The 20,441-nt window shown below is 37.5% G+C and overlaps 1 protein-coding gene across 2 annotated transcripts; it reads right to left on the bottom strand.

The window, feature by feature from the left end:
- Positions 1-4,995: 4,995 nt before the first annotated feature.
- On the bottom strand, positions 4,996-20,441 carry LOC106851411 (methyltransferase-like protein 21E). Of its 2 annotated transcripts, XM_014873332.2 has the most exons (5): positions 20,344-20,441; positions 18,552-18,636; positions 9,864-10,021; positions 7,324-7,441; positions 4,996-6,426 (listed from the first exon to the last, which is right to left on the bottom strand). In XM_014873332.2, the coding sequence occupies exons 2-5, from the start codon at positions 18,619-18,621 to the stop codon at positions 6,002-6,004; spliced, it is 771 nt and encodes a 256-aa protein (XP_014728818.1). In that variant the 5' UTR covers positions 18,622-18,636; positions 20,344-20,441; the 3' UTR covers positions 4,996-6,001. The 2 variants fall into 2 exon arrangements, with proteins under 2 accessions (XP_014728818.1, XP_088016014.1); XM_088159888.1 differs by lacking the exon at positions 20,344-20,441 and having other exon boundaries at positions 18,552-18,722.

Here is a 20,441-nt window from a genome sequence, read left to right as displayed (position 1 = left end):
AGAAGAAGGAAAGTAGCAGAATAAAGACTTAGATTCTATGACATTGAAAGATATTCTAAAGAATAAGATTTCCAGAGAGAAGGCTTCAAGAAATGAGTAGATGAGAACTCATTGCAGACTACCCTGAAGAGCAAAAGTATCAAGAGGTTAACTAATATTGAGGAGCAACATCCTCAGTGATGTTTGGGCTATCCTAAAAAAGCCAAGAAATCTCCGCCAAAAAAAGGCATGCATGAAAAAGAATATATTCTGGCTGAGTTAGAATGGAAAAAAGAATACCCAAAAAATGGATAAGCTACCAAGGAGGAATAAGAGCCATTGCTCAAACAGGCAGTGCAGGAGTTAGGAAAGCTAAGGCTGGATAAGAAGATATGGATGTGAAAGGTTTTACATGTGAACAGCAGAAAGAAGACAACTGAAAACATGACTTTACTGCTGAGTGGGGTAGGGTATGAAAAGGGATGCGACAAAGGCTGAGCTAATCCATTCTTTCGTCTTTACTGGAAAGGTCGGCTCTCAAGATTTCTGTATCTTCCTGTTTAGTGACAAAATTTGGTGAAAGAAGTTGGTGTAGGGACAACCAAGCTGAGGTCCACTTACACCCTCTGGGCACACAGAAATCCATGGAACAAGGCAGTGTCTTGAGGATTCCAAGGAAGCTAGCTGATGTTACTGTAAGAGTGCTATCAACTCTGAAAGGTGGCAGTCTGAGGCAGCTCCTAGTCTCTGAGGACGGAAGCAATATTAGTCCATGTTCAAGAAGAATTAGAAGGAGGCTCAAGAAGACCACAGTCCAGTCTGTGTCATCCCATCTCCAGGAAGGCTATGCAAGAAACCCTCCTGGGAGACACTTCCAAGCACATGTGTTTGCAAACAGCCAATACAAATTTGCTACAAACTAAATACAAACAGCCAATACAAATTTGAACAAACTAACTGCTCTCTATGACAGTTCCTGTGGATAAGCAGAGCGCAGTGGTTTTTTTTCTATCACTTTATCACATTTTTTTCCTGTAGAGGCTTTGTAGCTTAGTTGTAGGGGTGCAGATGGATGAGGGGTTAAAAACTGAATGGGCCTTTAGACTCAAAGCTAGTGAACAAAAAGAAAAGCCCAAGTGAGCAGTCTATAGGAATGATACAGGTGAGGTTGTGGTGCAGACTGATGTGATTAATTTCCATCAGTCACACGGACAATGGACTACATAAACTGAAATTAAATGCTACCAAGACACCAAACAGGAGAAGAGCAGAGCTGCTGCTCAAAGGGACTTTGGCACATAAGGTCCAACAGAGTAACATGAGGCAAAAGCACAGGCTTTACCTCGTGCCAGCTCATGAGTTGACAGCCTAGAGACTGCATCTGTAGAAGTGGAACTGGATGTCCGGATGCAACAGGAACAAAGATAGTGCTGTAGCCTTGCAGCTGATGCAAGTTTACTGCATTGGCAAGAGTGTGGCCAGCAGATCATTCAAAGTGATCATTACCCTTCTGTGTGGCATAATGGTGCCCTATCTGCATGACTGTATCAGCTTTTGGAGACGCCAGTGATAGGAGTCTTAACAAACTAAGAGTGCAGAGGAGGACTGAAAGGGTTAAGGGGCAGGAGGAAGCAAAAGGCTGAGAGTACTAGGTTTCTTCAGCCTGAGTGGTGGATCTTGTAGCTGTTGTCTGCTACAGAACAAGAGGGTTACAGAGAAGATGAAGCCACAGGTGCATTGCAAAATGACACTAGACAGATGCCCAGTTGCAGCAAGAGAAATTCCAGTTGGATAAATGAGGTAGGGGGGAAGAAACTAACAGGCTGCTCAGGTGTATTGTAGAATCTTCTTTCTTCAAGATTTTCATGTACAACTGGAGAAACTGAGCAACCTGTTCAGACTTTGAAAATGGCCCAGATGTGAGCAGAAGGTAGGACTAGATACCCTTCAGAGGTGCTGTCCAACCTGAATGATTCTGAAATTCCAGACTATCCAATACAGTTTGTGTATTGTATGCTTGGATGGCTTAACTATGCAAAAGCATAAATGGCTATTTTATTCTGGCCTATTGCTGAGTGCTTATACTTTTAGGGTGTTTACAATTTATCTAGAGTGGCACAGAAGTATTTGTTTTTATGCAATAATAAAATCAATCTACTTCATTTATGTAAACAAATTCAAACAAGGTGGAGCACAGGAAAGTTATTTTTACTGTGAAACAACTTTGGTACTGGACTTTCCCCTGCCAGCGAGGCTTAAATCCCTTGACATTTAGCTCAGTTTCCTCTTTGCTTTACACCTGTGCAACATCTCACTGAAGTCACAGAACTATCATAAGAATGAACATGTCAGTTTCTTAATTACACCCATGGAGCAATGACATCTTGACAGCTTCTTTCTTTCTTTGTCACTGAACTTATCTTGAGATCACCTCAAGGTTACCAGTACAGTAGCAGTGGCTGAACAGGGAAAAGCCCTGCACTATTCAGGTCTCCAGAGTTCAAAGGGTGTTAGCTGAATTGGTGACTCTTAAATTGGTGACTTCTAAATCCATTTAGGTTTCAAGGTCCTGGGTTGTTTAGTAAATTTACTATTTCTTCAGATGACTGAGTCACCTGTGCTGATATACTCAGTGTGACTGGCCATAAAGGTCCATTCATGAAGACACACGTGGTATTCTTTGGTCTTTTTTGCTCACCTAGCCCTGACTAGTGCTTGTATAATTGCCAATATAAGTTGTTCATCATTCAATTACCATTTGGGCCAGGGGTAGTTATTTGGGTATTTTTGGTAGTTGTATTTCTTAGGCTGGGGCTCCATTACTGCTTCTAAATGAAAATGAGGTTTGCACAGTAGATCTGTACTGTCATTTGAATATTCTTTTCCTAAATTTTCAGCAGCTACAGCTTTTTCTTACAGTTGTTGTAAGACATAAAAGCCCAAGTAGGTGGGTGTAATAATGCAAACAAAACAAAATCACTAAGAGCTGCAAAACTGAAATTCAGCAAAAGAGACAAAACCACGATGTGCCCATATGGAAACTCTACAATATTGAAAATGTTTGTTTCTTTAATTCTGAGAGGGAAAAGACAAAGATTTTTTTTCAAACCTTGATGAAAATGTAAAATTAGCAGCAAAGTCAATCTACATGCACTTTAGACAAAAAGAGCCCTTTCTGAAAATATTAGCATTGAAAAACATAATGTTTGTGGAAAATTTAGCAAATAACATCAAGTTACTTAAATATACTGCTTTATAAATATACTGTTTTTATAAATAAAACATAAAACCCAAGGAATTGATTGAACCAATGCTATACATCCAAATGTATCTCTTAAATTAGTTTGATTATCATAACACCCTATAAGAGACTGTAAAAGCCTACCAGCATAGGCAGATTCTCTGGCATTCTTTAAAAGTGGAGCTCTTTCACCCACAAATTTAATTGACCTTCTTGCCCCCTGCCTTTCAGAAACAACAGCCACAAATGCCATCTGTATTAGCAATATAATGCACTGAATGACAGTTTTGATCCTTTATCTGAGTTATTAGAACAAAGAATAAGTGGTTATTAAAATTATGACTGACTTTAGGGGTCAGTAATACTTGACATTTATGTGAGACTTTTTTTAAAGAGCAGAAATAAACTCCGTAGGCAAATGTCAAATACAAGCTCACCCTCCACTGGTCATGGCTAATAACCTGCCCATCACACCAGAGGACAAAAGGTGGCTGTACAATAGAGCAGCCAGTAACTAGAGATTTCCCAGGAAGCTTCACACAGCAGTGCTAGGCAGACTTGTGAGAAAGAGAGCTGATGTTACATTCCAGTACACATTAACAAGCTGTTGGGCCTAAAGTGCTGAATCCTGACTCCATTTGACAAACACATCTCCTGTTGAATTCAGCACAAGCTCAGCAGGGGTCAGTCTGTGGCTCAGACTGGAGGGATAGTCAGCAGGACAGCTATTTAAAAGTGATCACACTTAACCACTTTGCTGTGGTCTTCCTCTTTAGCCTTCATAATTTTGGAGTTCACAAGGTCATTTCACTAATTAGAGCACCAATCCATTTATCCACAAAACATTTGTAGACTGAGATGCCCTTTTGGATACAAGGATTATGGTTACAATTGCAATAGATTTGATGACTGCAAGAAAGTTAAGGGACAGGAAGCAGGGAGAAGAAATCAAGTAGTGGTGAAGATCTGTGTTTGTTTCTTCATTCACTTACACTAAACTGTTTCTATTACACAATATTTTTTTTTTTAATTCCAAATATTTCCATTTTGCAGTCTGCTTTTCTTCAGCCATAATTCTCTAAGGACTTAAGCATAGTAACACATGTGTAAGGAGGTGTAACACCCCCTGTCAGCTGGTATAGAGTCTAATTTTCTAGCTGTACTGATTGATCCAATAAAGGATTCTACCTCTATCTACAAACTTTATCACAAGAAATTTACCAATGAGGATTAGATTTTTTCTAACCTTCAGACTAAAATCCCACACATGATTTCTCAGCAGGAGAGGTAAACAATAGACTTGGCTTCTCGTCTTTTCATTTTGCTTCTGGGCTAAGGCATGCTACTGATTGCTTTAGTTTTATCCTAGGGTCACCCTTTGTGTTTTACCAAGGATGCCCTAGGATATCCAGCTCCCCCTGGAAAAGTTTGGCAGATCAGCCTCTCCTCTCTGCAACACTTCAGCTTGGACAAAAAGTACATTCCAAATCACATTTATCACAGTTCTGCCCCAGACTTGTGCCAGAGTAAATAAGTAACATACATCTGCCACAATCAAAGATAAAAACAATAGTATGTTCAGGAAGCCAACAATAAAAATAAGAAACGTCTTGAGAGAATTCAAATAGGAGCTAAAAAGATGAGTACTGACAGTGCCCAGAGCCTCCATGGTACTGGGGCAGTTGCCTGCTACAGTCGAGGTGATAAAGCTCTCTTCTCTAGCCTGAAAGAGACTTGAAGGCCTCAAAATCAACTACAAACAGAATCAGAAAATATGGTGTATGGAAAGAATCATTTTATTAATCTCCACAAAATAAAACTCTTGGATAAGCCACTGAAAACAGGATCATGCAGTACTTAGTGGCTAGGAGGAAAGTATTTGGTTTGCCCATACTAAAAAAACAAACAAATATCTAACTCTATCAGCTACACCATGACAGACTGGTTTCATTTCTGCTTCCAGCCACCAGCAGCCAGCAGTGCAAAGCTCCTCTCTTGATGGCCTCTGTCCTTTTTCCATTGTTGTTCCCTCAGGTTCAGATAACTGTCTATTTTTGGAGGAGCTGGTCTCCAGACCAAGAACTAAAAGCCTTTGTAAAGGGCAGCTGGTGATATGTTGTAGGCTTCTAATACAAGACCTTTGTTCAAGCAACAAAACATTTAACTCCTTCTTGCCTCATGTGCATGGCTGTGTATTGAAGAATTCCTAAATTTAAATAAAAAATTAAAGCATAATCATTACTTTAAGAGTAACTAATACACTCTATTCCTGTATCACAAAAGTATGTTTTCCAGGTGGTGAGGTTTTTTCAGCTAATTTAGTGTTCTATTAAGAGTATTCAAAGGAAGGATTAACATGATAGTGAGAATGGGGAAATATCAGATTTAACACCGAAAGTTTTAAATGCAAAGACTTATAGTCTAAAGTTTTAAATAATTGTTCAGATTTATAAGAGACTATTCAAAGCTGTAATTGAAAACTTTTGGAAATATTCATTATATGACCCATAACAATAATGGTAAGACTTGTAAAAGTTATTAGAGTTGTCAGCTTAGCACATAAAAGTCAAGAAAATGTCACAAATATATCTCTTCTGTATATAACACTATTGGCAAATTGAATTTAGGAATTTATAGGAATGCACTAGGAATTTGATGATTTGTTTTACCTATCTCTAGAAATGTCATTCATGTAAGTGTCAGCAGCTACTAAAATGGAAATTATTAAAGAGAGAAAAAGCTGCAGAACAGCTCAAACTGTCACCTCCCTGTATCTCTCTTTCAGACCTTCAGTTTGGAAGGTCTGGCTTTCATCCTGCCTTTCCTCATTGCTTTATACAAGGCTATGTTCAAACTGGGAAAATTAGAAATCATCTCTAAGTCAAACAGCGTCTGAAACCTGTCTACAAATAGATTCTCATTCTCCAACCTAAATTTCATGGCCCACAGAATAACAGTATCATCCTTGCACAAGTGATCAAAAGTTAGGAGGAGTTCATCCAGGAATGGATGGTGGTAAACTACATCAGTGGCCATAATGTAGTCAAAGTGACAGGAAGACCTAGGAAAGTTCTTTTCCAGATCAATTCCCCAAGACAACTCCTTAACACAAGGCTGGTGCTTGCATTTCTGCTTTGTATTTTGGAGAACATTGTGCTGAAGGTTTCCCAGTAGTTCTGGCAAATCTGTGGCAGTCACAAAGGCACCTGTGACAGAGAAAACAAATATAATATTTGAATATACATCAGGACTTGAGTAAAAGCCCATTGACAAAAGCCACTGCACAAAGAACTGGTTTTATCAGGTAACTCTCACTGAAGGCAATAAAAAAAATTCAGAAATTCCCAATAGCTTTTAGACATTGCGATTAAAATAAATACTTGCTTCCTCATAGTTCTACTCTACAGATTGCCATCACAATGCAGTTGGTGGGGAGAAATCTGATATTTGCTGTATCTTGATATCACACTGGTTAAAAATACAGTGGCTGACTAGGGATTGATGAATACCAATTACTGAATCCAAGAAGTCAGCATGAGATTTCAGCATTATCTCAGGTTCTTCCCTTCTCACACAGGAAGCATTTTTCTCAGACTACCAAAAGCTAAAGTTCTGTTAAAATGCAGAACCCACTGACCTGGATTAATCTTGAAGATGAATGGGGTGCCATGAGAGAAAACACAACAATGCCTGTAGCAGAAAGATCAAGTTGCTGAAGGAAAATACTGAAACACAAATAGATAGAAGGTGACCTGGCATCCAAGAGCTGTTTGTTCAAAGAAAGGGGATGCACTGGTCATACCTACATCTGGCTCAATCTATTTGCCACTGACATCCTGTGAAGCCACTAATTTCTTATTTTGAACCCCAGTTTAACACAATTAATGAAAACATACCTACTGGGACCTCCTTTATAGTATCTATACACTCTCAGAGAAAAAAAAAAACAACCACCAAAATATGTTTCCAAACAAGCTTTTTAGAATTTACTGTTTCTTGCTCTTGCAAGCTTTAAAACAAGTCTCTTAGAAGAACCAAGCCACATTCTTTGTCCTCACTGTTCATCTAAGAGGTATTTCCAAGAGCACAAGAAACATACTCACCCAGCAAACTGGCTACTATGGAGACCAAGCCAGTTCCAGCTCCAATTTCAATCACATTTTTGTCAACCAAATTGCATTGCTTAGAATTAGTTTCCAAAAAATAACACAGAACAAGAGCCTGTAGGGGAGGAAATCCATGAACATACGGAAAAAAAAATTAAATCAATCACTTTACTAAATATGAATTGTCATTTAAAAGCATGCAAAAAAATTGTTGTCTGTTCAAATGAGCAATATTAATTCAAGCACTATCCCTAAAGGACCACAGCTCACTATGATCTTTGGGCTCTATAGGTCACAAAATAAATGCTACAACCTGCTTCCATATAGGTCTGTGAATTATTACAGCCAGAAGGAATAACTGCAATTAGATGATCTGCCACAATCCATGACATGAGTTGTAAAATGCCTGTCACCAATTCCTGCTTATAACTGGACTTACTTCTGGTTGAGATAAAATGTGTCTTTCACAAAAATATCTTGATATAAAGACTGCTTGTGAGAGAAAACCCCAACCCTTGTTAAGTTCTTCCAATAATTAATTATTTTTAGTGTTCAAAAGGGACAAATAGATTTACCCCCTTTTCTTCTGGTTCAATTTGTTTGCAGTGTCTATTTGCTTACCTTGTCAAGCTTAGCAAATTTTCATAGTAAATATAGCCACAAAGATCATCTACAATAGCTTCTTTACACATGTATATATAAACTGATGAAGAATCAGTTAATCTTAAAGTGATTAAGAATCTTCTTCAGCTTTTCTGCCCTCTCACACTAACCAGTGACTTTTAGTTCACTGGTGAAAAAGAAATTGCTAATTTTATTTCTCTCATAAAGATAGTTTCCATATTTTCTTTCATATTTTTCTCAGACTTTGATAGTTATATAGTCTCCATTGACAAATAGGATGATTGCCACATCCGCTCACAATACAAATTGGAAAGGCAATTATTAGCAGCTTGTTCTGGCTCAGCAAAATTAGTATTGCTTTTAACTAGTTAAGAATGATAAGAAAGGAACAGGAGGACTGCTGACCCAATGTTAACATGCTAGAAATTCTAACAAAGGTTTTGTTTTCTGTGCTCTTAATTCAAAGCACAGAAGAGAAGGTAATGAGAACTTATATATATCACATAATCAGCTGCACTTTGGTATAGAACTCAGTCTGTGAGAACCAAGAAAAATTAAAAGGTTCCTAAAGACTGGGTCTTATATTTAACATTATATTGACATTATATTTGACCTGATATTAGGATTTTCTCCTAGTTACATTAATTCCTCTAATTCCTTCCCTCAGGATTTCGCCATATTCTGTTGTAGAAACCGGCTGGCATAATCAAATCTCTGAGGATTAAATCAGGGAAACTTTGAAATCTGTATTCCTTTCCATGAAAAATGCAGAATCTTTACTTCCCTTAAAGTTTCTGCACTCTTGACAAATTTGGCTGACATTTTGCAGAAGATTTCAAGTACAGCTAGATGGAAGTGGAAGGGAGAACATTAAGATACAGATCAAAGGGTTGTCTTCCTTCCACAACAAAACTGGCTGAGCCCTTCCAGATTAAAAAAAAAAAAAATCATTGAAGTCCATGATTTTGTGTGAATAATTGGTAGTCAGCCAAACTTTCCATCAAGACATGCACTGAGGTCACTAATGATGACTGGTCCAGGTCCCCTAAAACCAAGAATATAATTTGGACTCCAAAACAGAAGAGTAGGACAACTATGTTCAGCTGAACTATCACCATACTTCTAAAAAACAGTATGATCCTAGGAGGCTGAGATAGTTGTGAAAGAAATGGAGCATCCTGGGTCTCTCCTATAGGGACACAAATTTCATCATGCATTGTGGCAGCTCCCTGGAGATTTCTTTCAGTCTTAATTATTTCAAAACAGTAAGTTTGCTGCATTGTACAGATTCAAAACTTGAGGAAGACTCCTTGTACAGTGAATGTGTTGATGGCTCTTATATCAAGAGCCAAAGACAATGGTTTTCTCCAACTAGATTTCTAGCTGTTTAAGAAACTGAAAACTCCAGCTGAACATTTTCCCATGTCTGTGTATTAACAAGGTAAATTTGTTTCTTACACGAGTAGGCTGAATAGCTTCTATGAGTGCTAATACCTTGTGAGCTCATATCACAGTTGTTTCCACGACCTGCATCTGCCTGCTACACAGCCATCTGTATTTATAAAATGTACAGAAATGCAATCATCATAAAACTGACATATTTCTTTCAAAATATGCTTGTAATTGGCTAATAGGATTAAAAGTTACTGGCATGCAAGGAGGGGACACAAGTTCATACACCTAGTGTGACTGGGCCACGCACAAGAAATACCAAGTAAGCTGTGAGAAACATGAATCCTCACAAAACCAGGTTAAACTCAGGTTTGGGATTTACAGAACAGAGACAGAGAAGCACAGAATTATTTACTTGGGTTTATAACATATAAAAAAGTATATTTATTATACAAAATAAATTTTAAAATGCTAGACAGCTCCAAAAATTAAAAATAACAGTACTATAAAAAAAATTGTACCGATGGCCAGACGACTGCCCCGTAACAATCAGTGGCTTCTGTAATTCTTATCTCATGGCCGGCAAAGTGAAAGCCTTCCCAGGCCTTATAAGCTATAACATCAGGAAAAAAACGCCTTCCCATGATTTCTGCAACTATCTCTTCATCTTCTTTTTCCCCTGGAAGCAAAAGTATAAAAGGTCAAAGAGGCTGAGTGGACTGATTTAATTTTCAATTCATATTGAAAAGCTGATTTGGAAGCAAGAATATAAATTACATCTTTGAATAAAATACATTTCACCATTAATTGTTAGCATGGTACACAGCAATTCTCCTGAATTCTAATTGAAATTTCCAGTGTGTAACTAAATAACTTCTTTCTTATTTTGCTGAAGCAGCCAAGTTCAGAAAAAGTAAAGAAGGGGAATGTCAGCATACACTGCTTTCTGTTTCAGTAACCCAAAGGGAATTTTTAAACTTCTTCAAAAATAGCTGCCCTACTATAGACACTCACAGTCTTATGCACCTGGATTTTTCATTATTCTCCATATCCTTTTACTGTTGTACTGTTTTATGGTTCTTTCTGACAGTAAACAAAAGGATCCAGAATATCATTTATAAGTCTGACACAAAACTTGTGAAACAGATCCTAGCAACACAAATTATGACAGGCAGGAGTGAAAGCACTCCTGTTGTCAGGAAAGCTTATCCACCCACCCCAACGGAGCCCTGTCAGAGGGATTCTTTCCAGTTGGCTTGATATCCTGAATGCCATCCCTGTTGCTAAGCAAAGAATATTTATGATAACTAACAAAATCCTGGATAACTCTTCTAACAGAAGACGATTCATTTCTTTTAAGCAGCATACCAAGCTACTTTCAGTTTTGCCATCATCACACAAAACCACACCACAATGTCAAAAAAAAATGTAAGTGAAGCTGTCTAGAGCATTTTCTTAGCAAAGTCTAGATTCATTCAAGTTTTTACAGGAATTTTGCTTTCATTGCCAACTATGATCTGCTGGCAAACCAGTGAAAGAAAAACATGTTTACGAGCTACGCCTTCTAGAAAGCATGCTAGACACTTAGATAACTTGGTTACTGCCTTGTCCAAAGCAGAGTTTCTGTATCAAGCAGGTTTTCCCACCAAAATCACAAATATTAATTCTGGGATCTGCTGGCTATTGAAAATGAAACCATTTATGCTTTTGTCAACATAAACCACTTTGCTCTACTGAAGATTCTTCACATTTTCTTTCCCTTCGAATCATGGGACATAGTGACCCCAAGTATTGTCATTTATTTTGCCATATGCCTCAGTATTTTTTATTGTGATAATTTATGGACAAAGTCTTCCTTCCTTCCTTGTGATACAAGCCCAAGTAACAAAAGCAGGGGTGAACAAAGAAAAAGATTATACCAAACAAAAAGACATTAGGAAGCTGCTCAGGCTCATTGGGCAGTACTTTAAGCTTGTTACTCAAATTTCAACATCACAGGAAACTAGAGAATAGCAGCAAAGAAGGAAAAAACCTAAAATATTTGATTTTGATATGTTGGCACTAAGACACAAAAACCCAACAAAAACTGACTAACCAACCACAGTACTTGTCGAATTTATTGCAGGGGAGGAGAACCCTAATCATAGGATACAGCAAACTTAAAAATAATACCATGCATATACTTCTGGAAAATTAAAATTTTCATAAATTTTATAAATGTAACTAAAATAAAATGCTCAACATTGAAACTATGGTATTTTAAGATGTTGGAAAACAAGCAGTATGTGTCAGCCTCTTCAAGCCTCTAATGTTAAGCTAGGAGAAAACACATGCATCACTGTGCCTGTAATCAGGGAGCTCTTGACAAACATGAGCTAAGTGCCAGGGAAATGCTGCTTCAGGGCAAAATTAATCTTTCTCTTATGAAAGAAATAATAAAAAGCTGTCTTATTACACATATCATAAGTGCATTTAATAGATCATCCTGTTTCCAAGCACACCAGATATATCCTGCTTTTAATCTTCTCCGATTGCTTAGAGCAGTCTGATCTTGTTCTGTGATCATTACTAGCTGTGGAAGTAAAAGCTATTCTTGCTATTACCTTTCAATTACAACCATTTTTCTTGATTCCTCCTCCTTTGACATCTGTTTTGGATCCAATTTTGTGGAGAAACTGGTAACTTATTAGGTCTTAACTTATAAAGCTCCTGTGAGAAGATCTATAAAACTTTAGCAGTATTACTGCTGCCCCTCTAGCACTCAATAAACATTTCCCACCTATTCCCTACAGGATCAGCAAACTTTCTACTTCAGGTTTGCATAGCACCTACACTAACAGAGTTTGTAAGCCACTGCTCTCTTCCTGAGAGCGGTCTGTACCCCTAAAAGAAGAATACCAAATCTGCTGATCAATAACACCACTTGAATTTTTTGCCCATCTTATCCTTTTGGTAATCTTCCAGGTGGCTAATCTAGAGAAGCTTACACTCTTTTTTGGGTTTTTTTTCCAATTTCCCTTTAAGAAAACACTACTATTGTGAAGAATAAAAAAAAAAATCTGTTTCATCAGAGTTATCATATGTTAGACAAGGCCCAAAGGAGAAACTTTATCAGAACCAGGATACTAATGATCCTAACAGAGTGCTGACAAAATCAGGAGTACATAGTTTTAGTCAGATTCACTTATTTCATACAGTTTTCCCTTTGAACAACAAAAAACACTCCTCTGTTTGCTACTTTTTATCTTTCAGAACAACTTCTTGTGGGAGTGTACAGAAGAAAATAAGTTAATTTTTCTGTAACTGCCCTTAAAGCAGCAAGAACAGAAAAATAAAGAACTAGTGGGAAATCTTTCAAGTGACCCAAAAATTGTTGTAAGAGTAAGCAAAATCCAAGTGAGATTTTTAGGTCTTTTAATACTTGAAAACATTAAAAAAATCCAGCTGGTACTTTGATCAAACTAGTTCCTTGATAACAGGTGTAAAAAGAGAAAGGGGGTTATTCTCCTGGAAGTGTTTACCTCTGTGTTAGTGAATATTGTCTTGTTCAGGAAAAAAGTCCTGAAATTATGAGTCAATGAATGGACTCCAATGACATTTTAAGACAAAAAGAGATAACTCATCAGTAGAATAGGGTAGGATAAGAGAAAAGGAGGCTTGACTGACCTGGCTATAAATTCTTGTAAGAATGGAAGTGCATAAGACTTTTCTAGCAATACTACTGGAGCACAGATACTGAACCATTAGAACTTAAGAGTCTGCCTGCATTGGCTCCTCCCTGCTTCACAGAGCCAGAAGAAGACAAACACACACAGGTTGTTTGACCAGATAGGTTTGCCCTTACCCCTCTTCCATGACGTGGAGAAGCATGGAAGTGGTACACACACAGAGCTATTTTCTTCTGCCTATTCATCTATTTGCATGAGTAAACACAGAAATCACTGGAGTTTCTAGTGCCAGAACCTTATTTACAGTAAGATGAGGCAGTTTGATCCTGTCAAGGTACCATATAGAAATTGAGATAATTTTTCTTAGTGAAACAGAGCAAACTCCTTTGTCTTGAAATTGTGTACAAAAAGTTACCATCTATAGATTCCCCAAATTCTTCAAGAATATCTTTAAGTTTCTTAAGACTTTTTGCCTAATAGGTTAATTATTTAGTGTTCTTTGGAATATTTTAGATAAAGCATTGTTTATTGTAGAAGTCTAACATCTTTGGAGCATGTTCCATGAGCTCCCTTGATTTTACATTAATATCATTAATACAATAACATTTACCTTAATCCTGTGTAGGGAACCAGAGGATTTTGCTGACACATTCACACATCATATGTTATATGTTAGAACAAAAACCTAAAGAAAGAAAATTATGTGAGTTCTGCTAGGAGAAAGCTAGAGAAGTCCTTCAAGTAGGGAAGAGAAGGTAAAAGCAAAATCACAGGAAACAGACCAGGTCAGAATGGAACAAATTGTAATCTGCAGTATCTTTTTCTACAAAAAGGAAGGCAATCTTTATGCACACAATTTTGCTTAGAATGAGTAGAAATATTACCTGTTTAGAAACGAGATACATGATCAGCTATTTACACCACTTGTCACCTAAAATCATGCGTGGAAGTATACAGCCACATCAGAAATGGTAAACTAAAAATTCAGTTGAGTGTCTTCCATCAATTAAAAGCATATGTTAAAATCCCTCACTGCATCCCTAGTGATACTGCCTACAATATTGAATTCCCCAGTGAATGAAAAGGGAGCAGAGACAGGCACTGTAAAACAGCATTTAGAATGCAGAAAAAGCAGCAAAGATAAGGTAGCTACATCAAAATTATATTGAAAAAATTTACCACTATCTAGTCACCTGAACTAAAACATAGCTAAAAAAGTGAAAGCTGTGAAGAATATACTAGCAGTCAATATCTCCATTTTCAGACTCATTCACAAAAAACACATAGAGTAACAAAACATGCTCCAAATATTTTGTCAGTGGATTAGAAGAAGTATTCATTCAGAAAAAAATATTTTCACCCATTGATTCATGGGAACTGCCTACAGGGAAGAAAAAAACATATTAGTCCCTTTTGAGTCTTAAGGCCTGACTCTGCTTAATCTCAGGAGGTCAAATGGTGTCACAGCCCAATGTCACAAGGAAATAAGATCCAGTCATCTTCTGCTTCTCTCCTGCTTCAATGGATTTTCTCCAACTGGCAAAAGGAATGAAATCCAAGACTTCAGCATGAACTTGACCTGACAAAGTTCAGCCCTACAGCAACAAATTCTCCCATCTTCAGAAGCAGCACACTCTCACCTGTAGAGTTTAGATTTAAAGTTCACAATTTAGACTTGTCCTTATATTAATACTATGCATCAACAGCTGTGAATATGGTACCTCTGTGACTTCTCAGCAATTGGCTCCTCAAAGCAGGACTACCTGTACTGATATTACTGATTGAGTAACATTAGAGAGTTTCCAAGAGATTCCAAGAATTCATAATACCAAGGAATCTTCAGATCACCCCCCCACTCTGGACACACAGGAGTGGAGTCATCCAAACTAAATATTTAAGATGTATTTTATTTATATAATGTGGAAATAATATAAACAATACATGTTTATTATTAAAAATATATTATATCCCAGTAAATCCATTGGGTATTTCCAATGGCTCGCACCAAGTTTATCCTAAAACTACATAAAGGTCACAATAAAGGACTCTGGAGTCTCAGAATTTTTGCTGAGCTACAGACATGTCAGGATCAGAGCCCTGGTCCTACAAGCACTACAGATAGCTCTGTGGAAACATACACAATCCTGAATGACAATGTAGTCCCTAAATTTCCGGCAGCATCACTTTAGTATCTTTATTTCATTCCACTTATTTCTATTTTACTCCATTTCAGCATAAGAGCCCATACAGGAAGGTGTTAGGAGGGAAAGCTAATCATACTCTTCACAGAAGTCAGATGTAACCTACACCTTTCTAAGAATATAAAGCAAATACCATTCCAGTGTGTCTTAACTGCACAGTTAGTTTTTCCTTACATCATCCCTACCTGCAAAAAAGGATATCCTCACGTTAGTGTAGGCATTCCACTACATTCATTACAAGCTCAGTCTGCTGAAGTGATGGCAATGAAGGCATGTATTCTATTGATTAATCTGAGATACCATGTTAGGGAAACAAAATGCTTGAAACTTTATACTTTGAAATGCAGAAATACAAAACTGCCACCCACAGGCAGCCTCTTCTCAGCCAAGACAAGATGCACTTAGCCCAGAGCATGAGGACACAAGAACAGGAGAAGGGCTTGCTCACAGTATCCAGTCTATGCATTCACCCAGGATTGAGAGGTGTGTTTTCAATTTCAAATATACACCACTGATATCCCAGCCCTATCCAAGTCAAAGGTCATCTAAAAACCATTAAATGGCTGAAAATAGAAGTACTGTAGTCATTTTATCTCATGAACACCTAATGAATTCAAGTTTGCCAAGTACTTCCCTTGTTACTTCATCATGTTTGTCTGTCATTGAAAACATCTCCAACTCTAGGCTCAGAAGCTATTTAATTTCTAAAAATAACTAAACTGTTTTCCTTTGACTACAAAGCAGACTTTGTTCTTAATTTAGATGGTCTAATATACATTATAAAAGCCAGCTACTTCCTGACAGATAGGAAGAGACCTAAAAAAATGCTGGTATTCACCTACCAATAATTCTGGATTTCTAAAATATTCCTTTGCATGAAGGACCTGAAAGTAACCTAACAACACCAACCCATGCAGTCACACCACTTTTCTCATGTGGCAGTTGAGATATATTATTTATTGTGAAAATCCAGCTACTGCAAAGGCTAAAGAAGAGAAAATAGGAAAGATGGGCGCATGGCTGAGAGAGAAGAATAAGTTACAGATGTCTCTACAAAGGTAATGCATGCTTTGATTATTTGAGTGTTACCTCCAACTTCTGTCCATATGCAAGAAGTTTTCACTTGCGTTTAGCAACGTCTTAAGCAAAGATAGTGTGTCTACTTATTGAGGGGAGAGAAAGAGAACAGAGAAGTGTTAAATTATAATAAGGTGGGCCATTGGGAAATCAGGACTGCAAGAATCATGCTAGAAGGATAACAAGCAAGGAAAAGTCCAACTACAAATTGGGCACTCGGTTGTGAGGAGGCAGACTTGGGGTCCATACTCAGGTCCCAGGATGTTTTTCACATTTTACAACAAAGTCTTTGAAGTCAGTGAAAAAGTGTCAGTGCAGAAGAAAATGAGAGAGATAAGAAGTATCTTTAGAAGTAACCCAGGAAATATGAATGAGATGCTACATCACTACCTCTTCCCAGCTGAATTATCTTAAATTGTAAATTACAGGGTTAGGATGCTTTCCACTTGGCTCCATTCCAAGTAGGTCCCACTTAAGGCACCGCTCTGGATTCCACCAAGATGCTTGAAATGATGGCAGGAGTTGCTATCAATTAGGCCATCTGTCAGGCAGAGCAAGTAGAAGGAGTGTGTCCCTTCTGAAATGTCAGGAGTTACGAGAAGGTTACTAGGTCAGCATTTTCTCAGATATTTATGGATTAAAAACTGAGTTGTGGCCAAGTGAAGTGAGACAAATGGACTGTCAAGGACAAGTACACCTTGCAAACTTGCTCTTCTCCTTTTGTCTCAGAGATAAAATTATTCTGGGATGAATTTACATAATGCAACTAGGGTAAAGTAATTTAGTATCCCAAGAAATTAAGACAGGAGTGGTAGCATCTGGTCACAGAAACATTTAGCCAAGGAGAGTTAAAGCTAATACGAGAAATTATGTGAGGAAAGTGAGACATTAACAGTGCAGGTGTGGAGAACTAATTGTTTAAAGTCACAAAAGGAATGATCAGACTGGATGAAGACTGACCTGTAAACTGAGAACCAGTAGTAATGGGAATCATTAACAAAAATAAGGAGTTTAAAACTGGAGAACATATGACAAGTAAATTAATAAACAAAGGGGAAGGCACCAAATATAAAGAGCTCAGAATGTGAGGGTGGTACAACACTGGAAGAGGTTGCCCAGAGAAATTGTGGATGTTCCATCCCTAGGAGTATTCAAGGCCAGGTTGGATGGGGCTTTGAGCAACCTGGTCTAGTGAAAGGTGTTCCTGCCCATGGCAAGGGGTTTAGAAGTAGATGGTTTTTAAGATCCTTTTCAACCCAAACTATTTTGTCAGTCTATGATCCTATGTCTGAAACTTGTAAAGAAACAGAGCTGGAATAAGAACCCTGAGAAACAGATATTGAGACTGGGCAGGTGAAATAATGAAATAGGAATGGGGAAAGCAGTAGAGAAAAAGGATGAGAACAAGGAAGACACAGGTTCAGAGTAATCAAGCAGGCAAATCTCCATGCATTGGGTTCAGCACCCTTCCACCTCCAGAACCTGGCACAGAACTTAAGATGGCAAAGTTTGTAAAGTCTGTAAAGATACCAAATTTTCCATTCATGTCTCCTCATTCTCTTAGACTAATGTTCATAGACATAGAAGAGAACTACCTGGCTCTACACTGACCACAACTCATCTGGGATTTAAAACAAAAATCTTATGAAAATAAAATAATTTTTTTAATCTCCTCCTTTTACACTCAGCTGTAGAACATAACTAGACCCCATCACAAAACATATGCATTTGTCCTAAGACCTTGCCTACTCCTGGTGACCACTAAAAAGGAGGACTATTTATGAAGCTTTAGAATCCTCAAAGATGTGCAGCCATGAAAAGACTTAAGAGGAAACACTGCCAACAGCCCTTGAAGGTAGGGTCTGAGGCTGTCTAGACAGAAATCAAGCTTGTAATAACCAATTCTCCTAACTGACAGCCTATAAACAAACCTTCTGAAAAGCTTGATCATAGTCACAGCTTCATTCCTTGGAACCAGACACAGGCAAATAACTGGAGGAGAGCTGCCAGGCACCAGCAGCAAACTGCCAGGACAAGAGTATGCAGGTGTAACACACTTGAAATACCACATGCGTTGCTAGCATACTACAACAATCTGTTGTATCTGTTGCTATCTGTTGCATTTCCTATACAAATGCCATAAACACAGTTTTTCAGAAAAAAAAATAGAAGATAGCTCATTGTTAGCAAGACATTTTGTTCCTTATACTTAATAATATTCTTAAGGGTAACAAGTAAACATAGTGAAATAAGAAACATTTACCTTCTTGTCTTTCAAATTCTCTGACCCGTTGATTTTGTAGATGATTATGTTGTGATGATGTCAAATCCATACTATGCCACAAACCCTAGGACAGAGAAACACAAGTCTGTCTCAGTAAAATTACTCCATTTCTTCTTTCACACCTAAGTTTCATTTTTTTAAAATTACATGTATTATGCTACAATTTACTTCTATTGATAATAAAGATATGAAGACACATAAGTATCAATATTCTAGGCATAAAAGTACAAGACACAGCAAACTAGTTCAACTGTTATATTCTCAAAGGAAAAAGAACAGATTTTTAAAAATAAAAACAAACAAAAAAAATCTTTGATTAGTGTTTAGAACTATTTTATGAAATTTTAAAGTTAGAATCAATTAAAATAGGGTTCAGTAGGCTTATAAAGGATTGAAAGGAAAGATAGGAACAAATTCCTGAAAGAGAAGAAAAATTGCATCAATATGATCTAATCTTGTTTGAATTAATTGGCTTGGAAAAGAAGGAAACAATCTAATAGTAAAAGCATCACATGAGAGTAAGGCAACAGGATCTACAAATAACATGCTGAACAGAAAGCATATGTGCCTATATGAACAGACAAAGAACATGCTGGAGAAAAAAGTAGTAGGAAAAGTGGGACAGAGGACAGTACAGTTTTCAGTTGTCTGCAGAAAAGCAGACAAACAACCAATAGTCTCCAATTCTTCATATTTTACAATCAGAAAGAACACTGAGTTCACAGAAAAAGAAGAAAAAACAAACAAACAAACAAAACCAAACAAACAAAAAAAATCACAACAAACCCACAGTGCTTTATTAGTTTTGATACTTTGATACAATTTTTAAATGCCCACTCTTGGAAAATTTGACTGATTTCTGCCAGGATGGTTTCAGGCAGCATACAGTTAATAATCTACAGATGTCTAAACACCCAATAGGGATGCAACTAAATAAGGCAATGACTAAAAGAGTATCTCTCCATAGAGGGATTAAACAATAAAAAGAATGAAAAAAAGAAAGGACAATCAAAATAAAAATATATTCTGAATATCAAATAAACTTCACAGTGTAAAGTCTCAGGCAGGTTTTTCTCTCAAAACTTCAGGATAAAGATGACAGTATGGAACAGTCTTCTCCTGTATGAGAGGATGCACCTTACTCTCTTGACTTCACACTACAAAAGGCACATAGGTTTAATGTTTAACTTCACCACTACAATACCAGCAGTCATTATCCTGTTTGAAGGTGAAAATAACTTAGAGGCTTTCTACATGTCACCACAGCACACAGAACAAAAATACTGCCATAATATTTTTGTCTTTACATGAACTTAGCAATAGCAACGTCATTAGATAGGCAACAGAAAAGAGACTCAGTGGGAGAGACTTCAAAGTCTTTGTATGCATCTTCAGAATAACAAGTAGCATAAGAAATTACAGGGATATTAAGCAGAAAATATTATACACATTCACCAGCTTGTTGTCTACATCAGAAGTATTAGAAACGACAATTTTTCTTCCCATTAGAAGACATAATAAAAGGTAAAATCACCCTAGAGGACAAAGCCTTTGTATTTTGCGATCCTCTACATTTTTTATGTTATTCTAAAAATATCCTGAGGTGCACTGAACTACACAGCAACCTAAAACACGGGCATTCAGGAGTGCTGCAAGCAACTAAACAGCGTGGAACAGCTCAGTTACACTGTTTAAAAACAAACTACTTTAGCCTAAAAGACAGAGACGGGTGAAACATCACTGGCATCCACCGCATTTCGGTCAATGTTACCTGAGTCTCTCCCAGCTTTCCCAAGATGGTGCTCCAACAGCAAAGTCCTTATCTTGCCGGTGGCTTCCCCGCAGAGAGCCGCAGGCAAAGGCGTGTTC

Source organism: Sturnus vulgaris, chromosome 2 (genome assembly GCF_052056855.1).
Source record: "Sturnus vulgaris isolate bStuVul1 chromosome 2, bStuVul1.hap1, whole genome shotgun sequence".
Classification (NCBI taxonomy): Eukaryota; Metazoa; Chordata; class Aves; order Passeriformes; family Sturnidae; genus Sturnus; species Sturnus vulgaris.
This window is presented reverse-complemented; position numbering and strand designations above follow the sequence as displayed.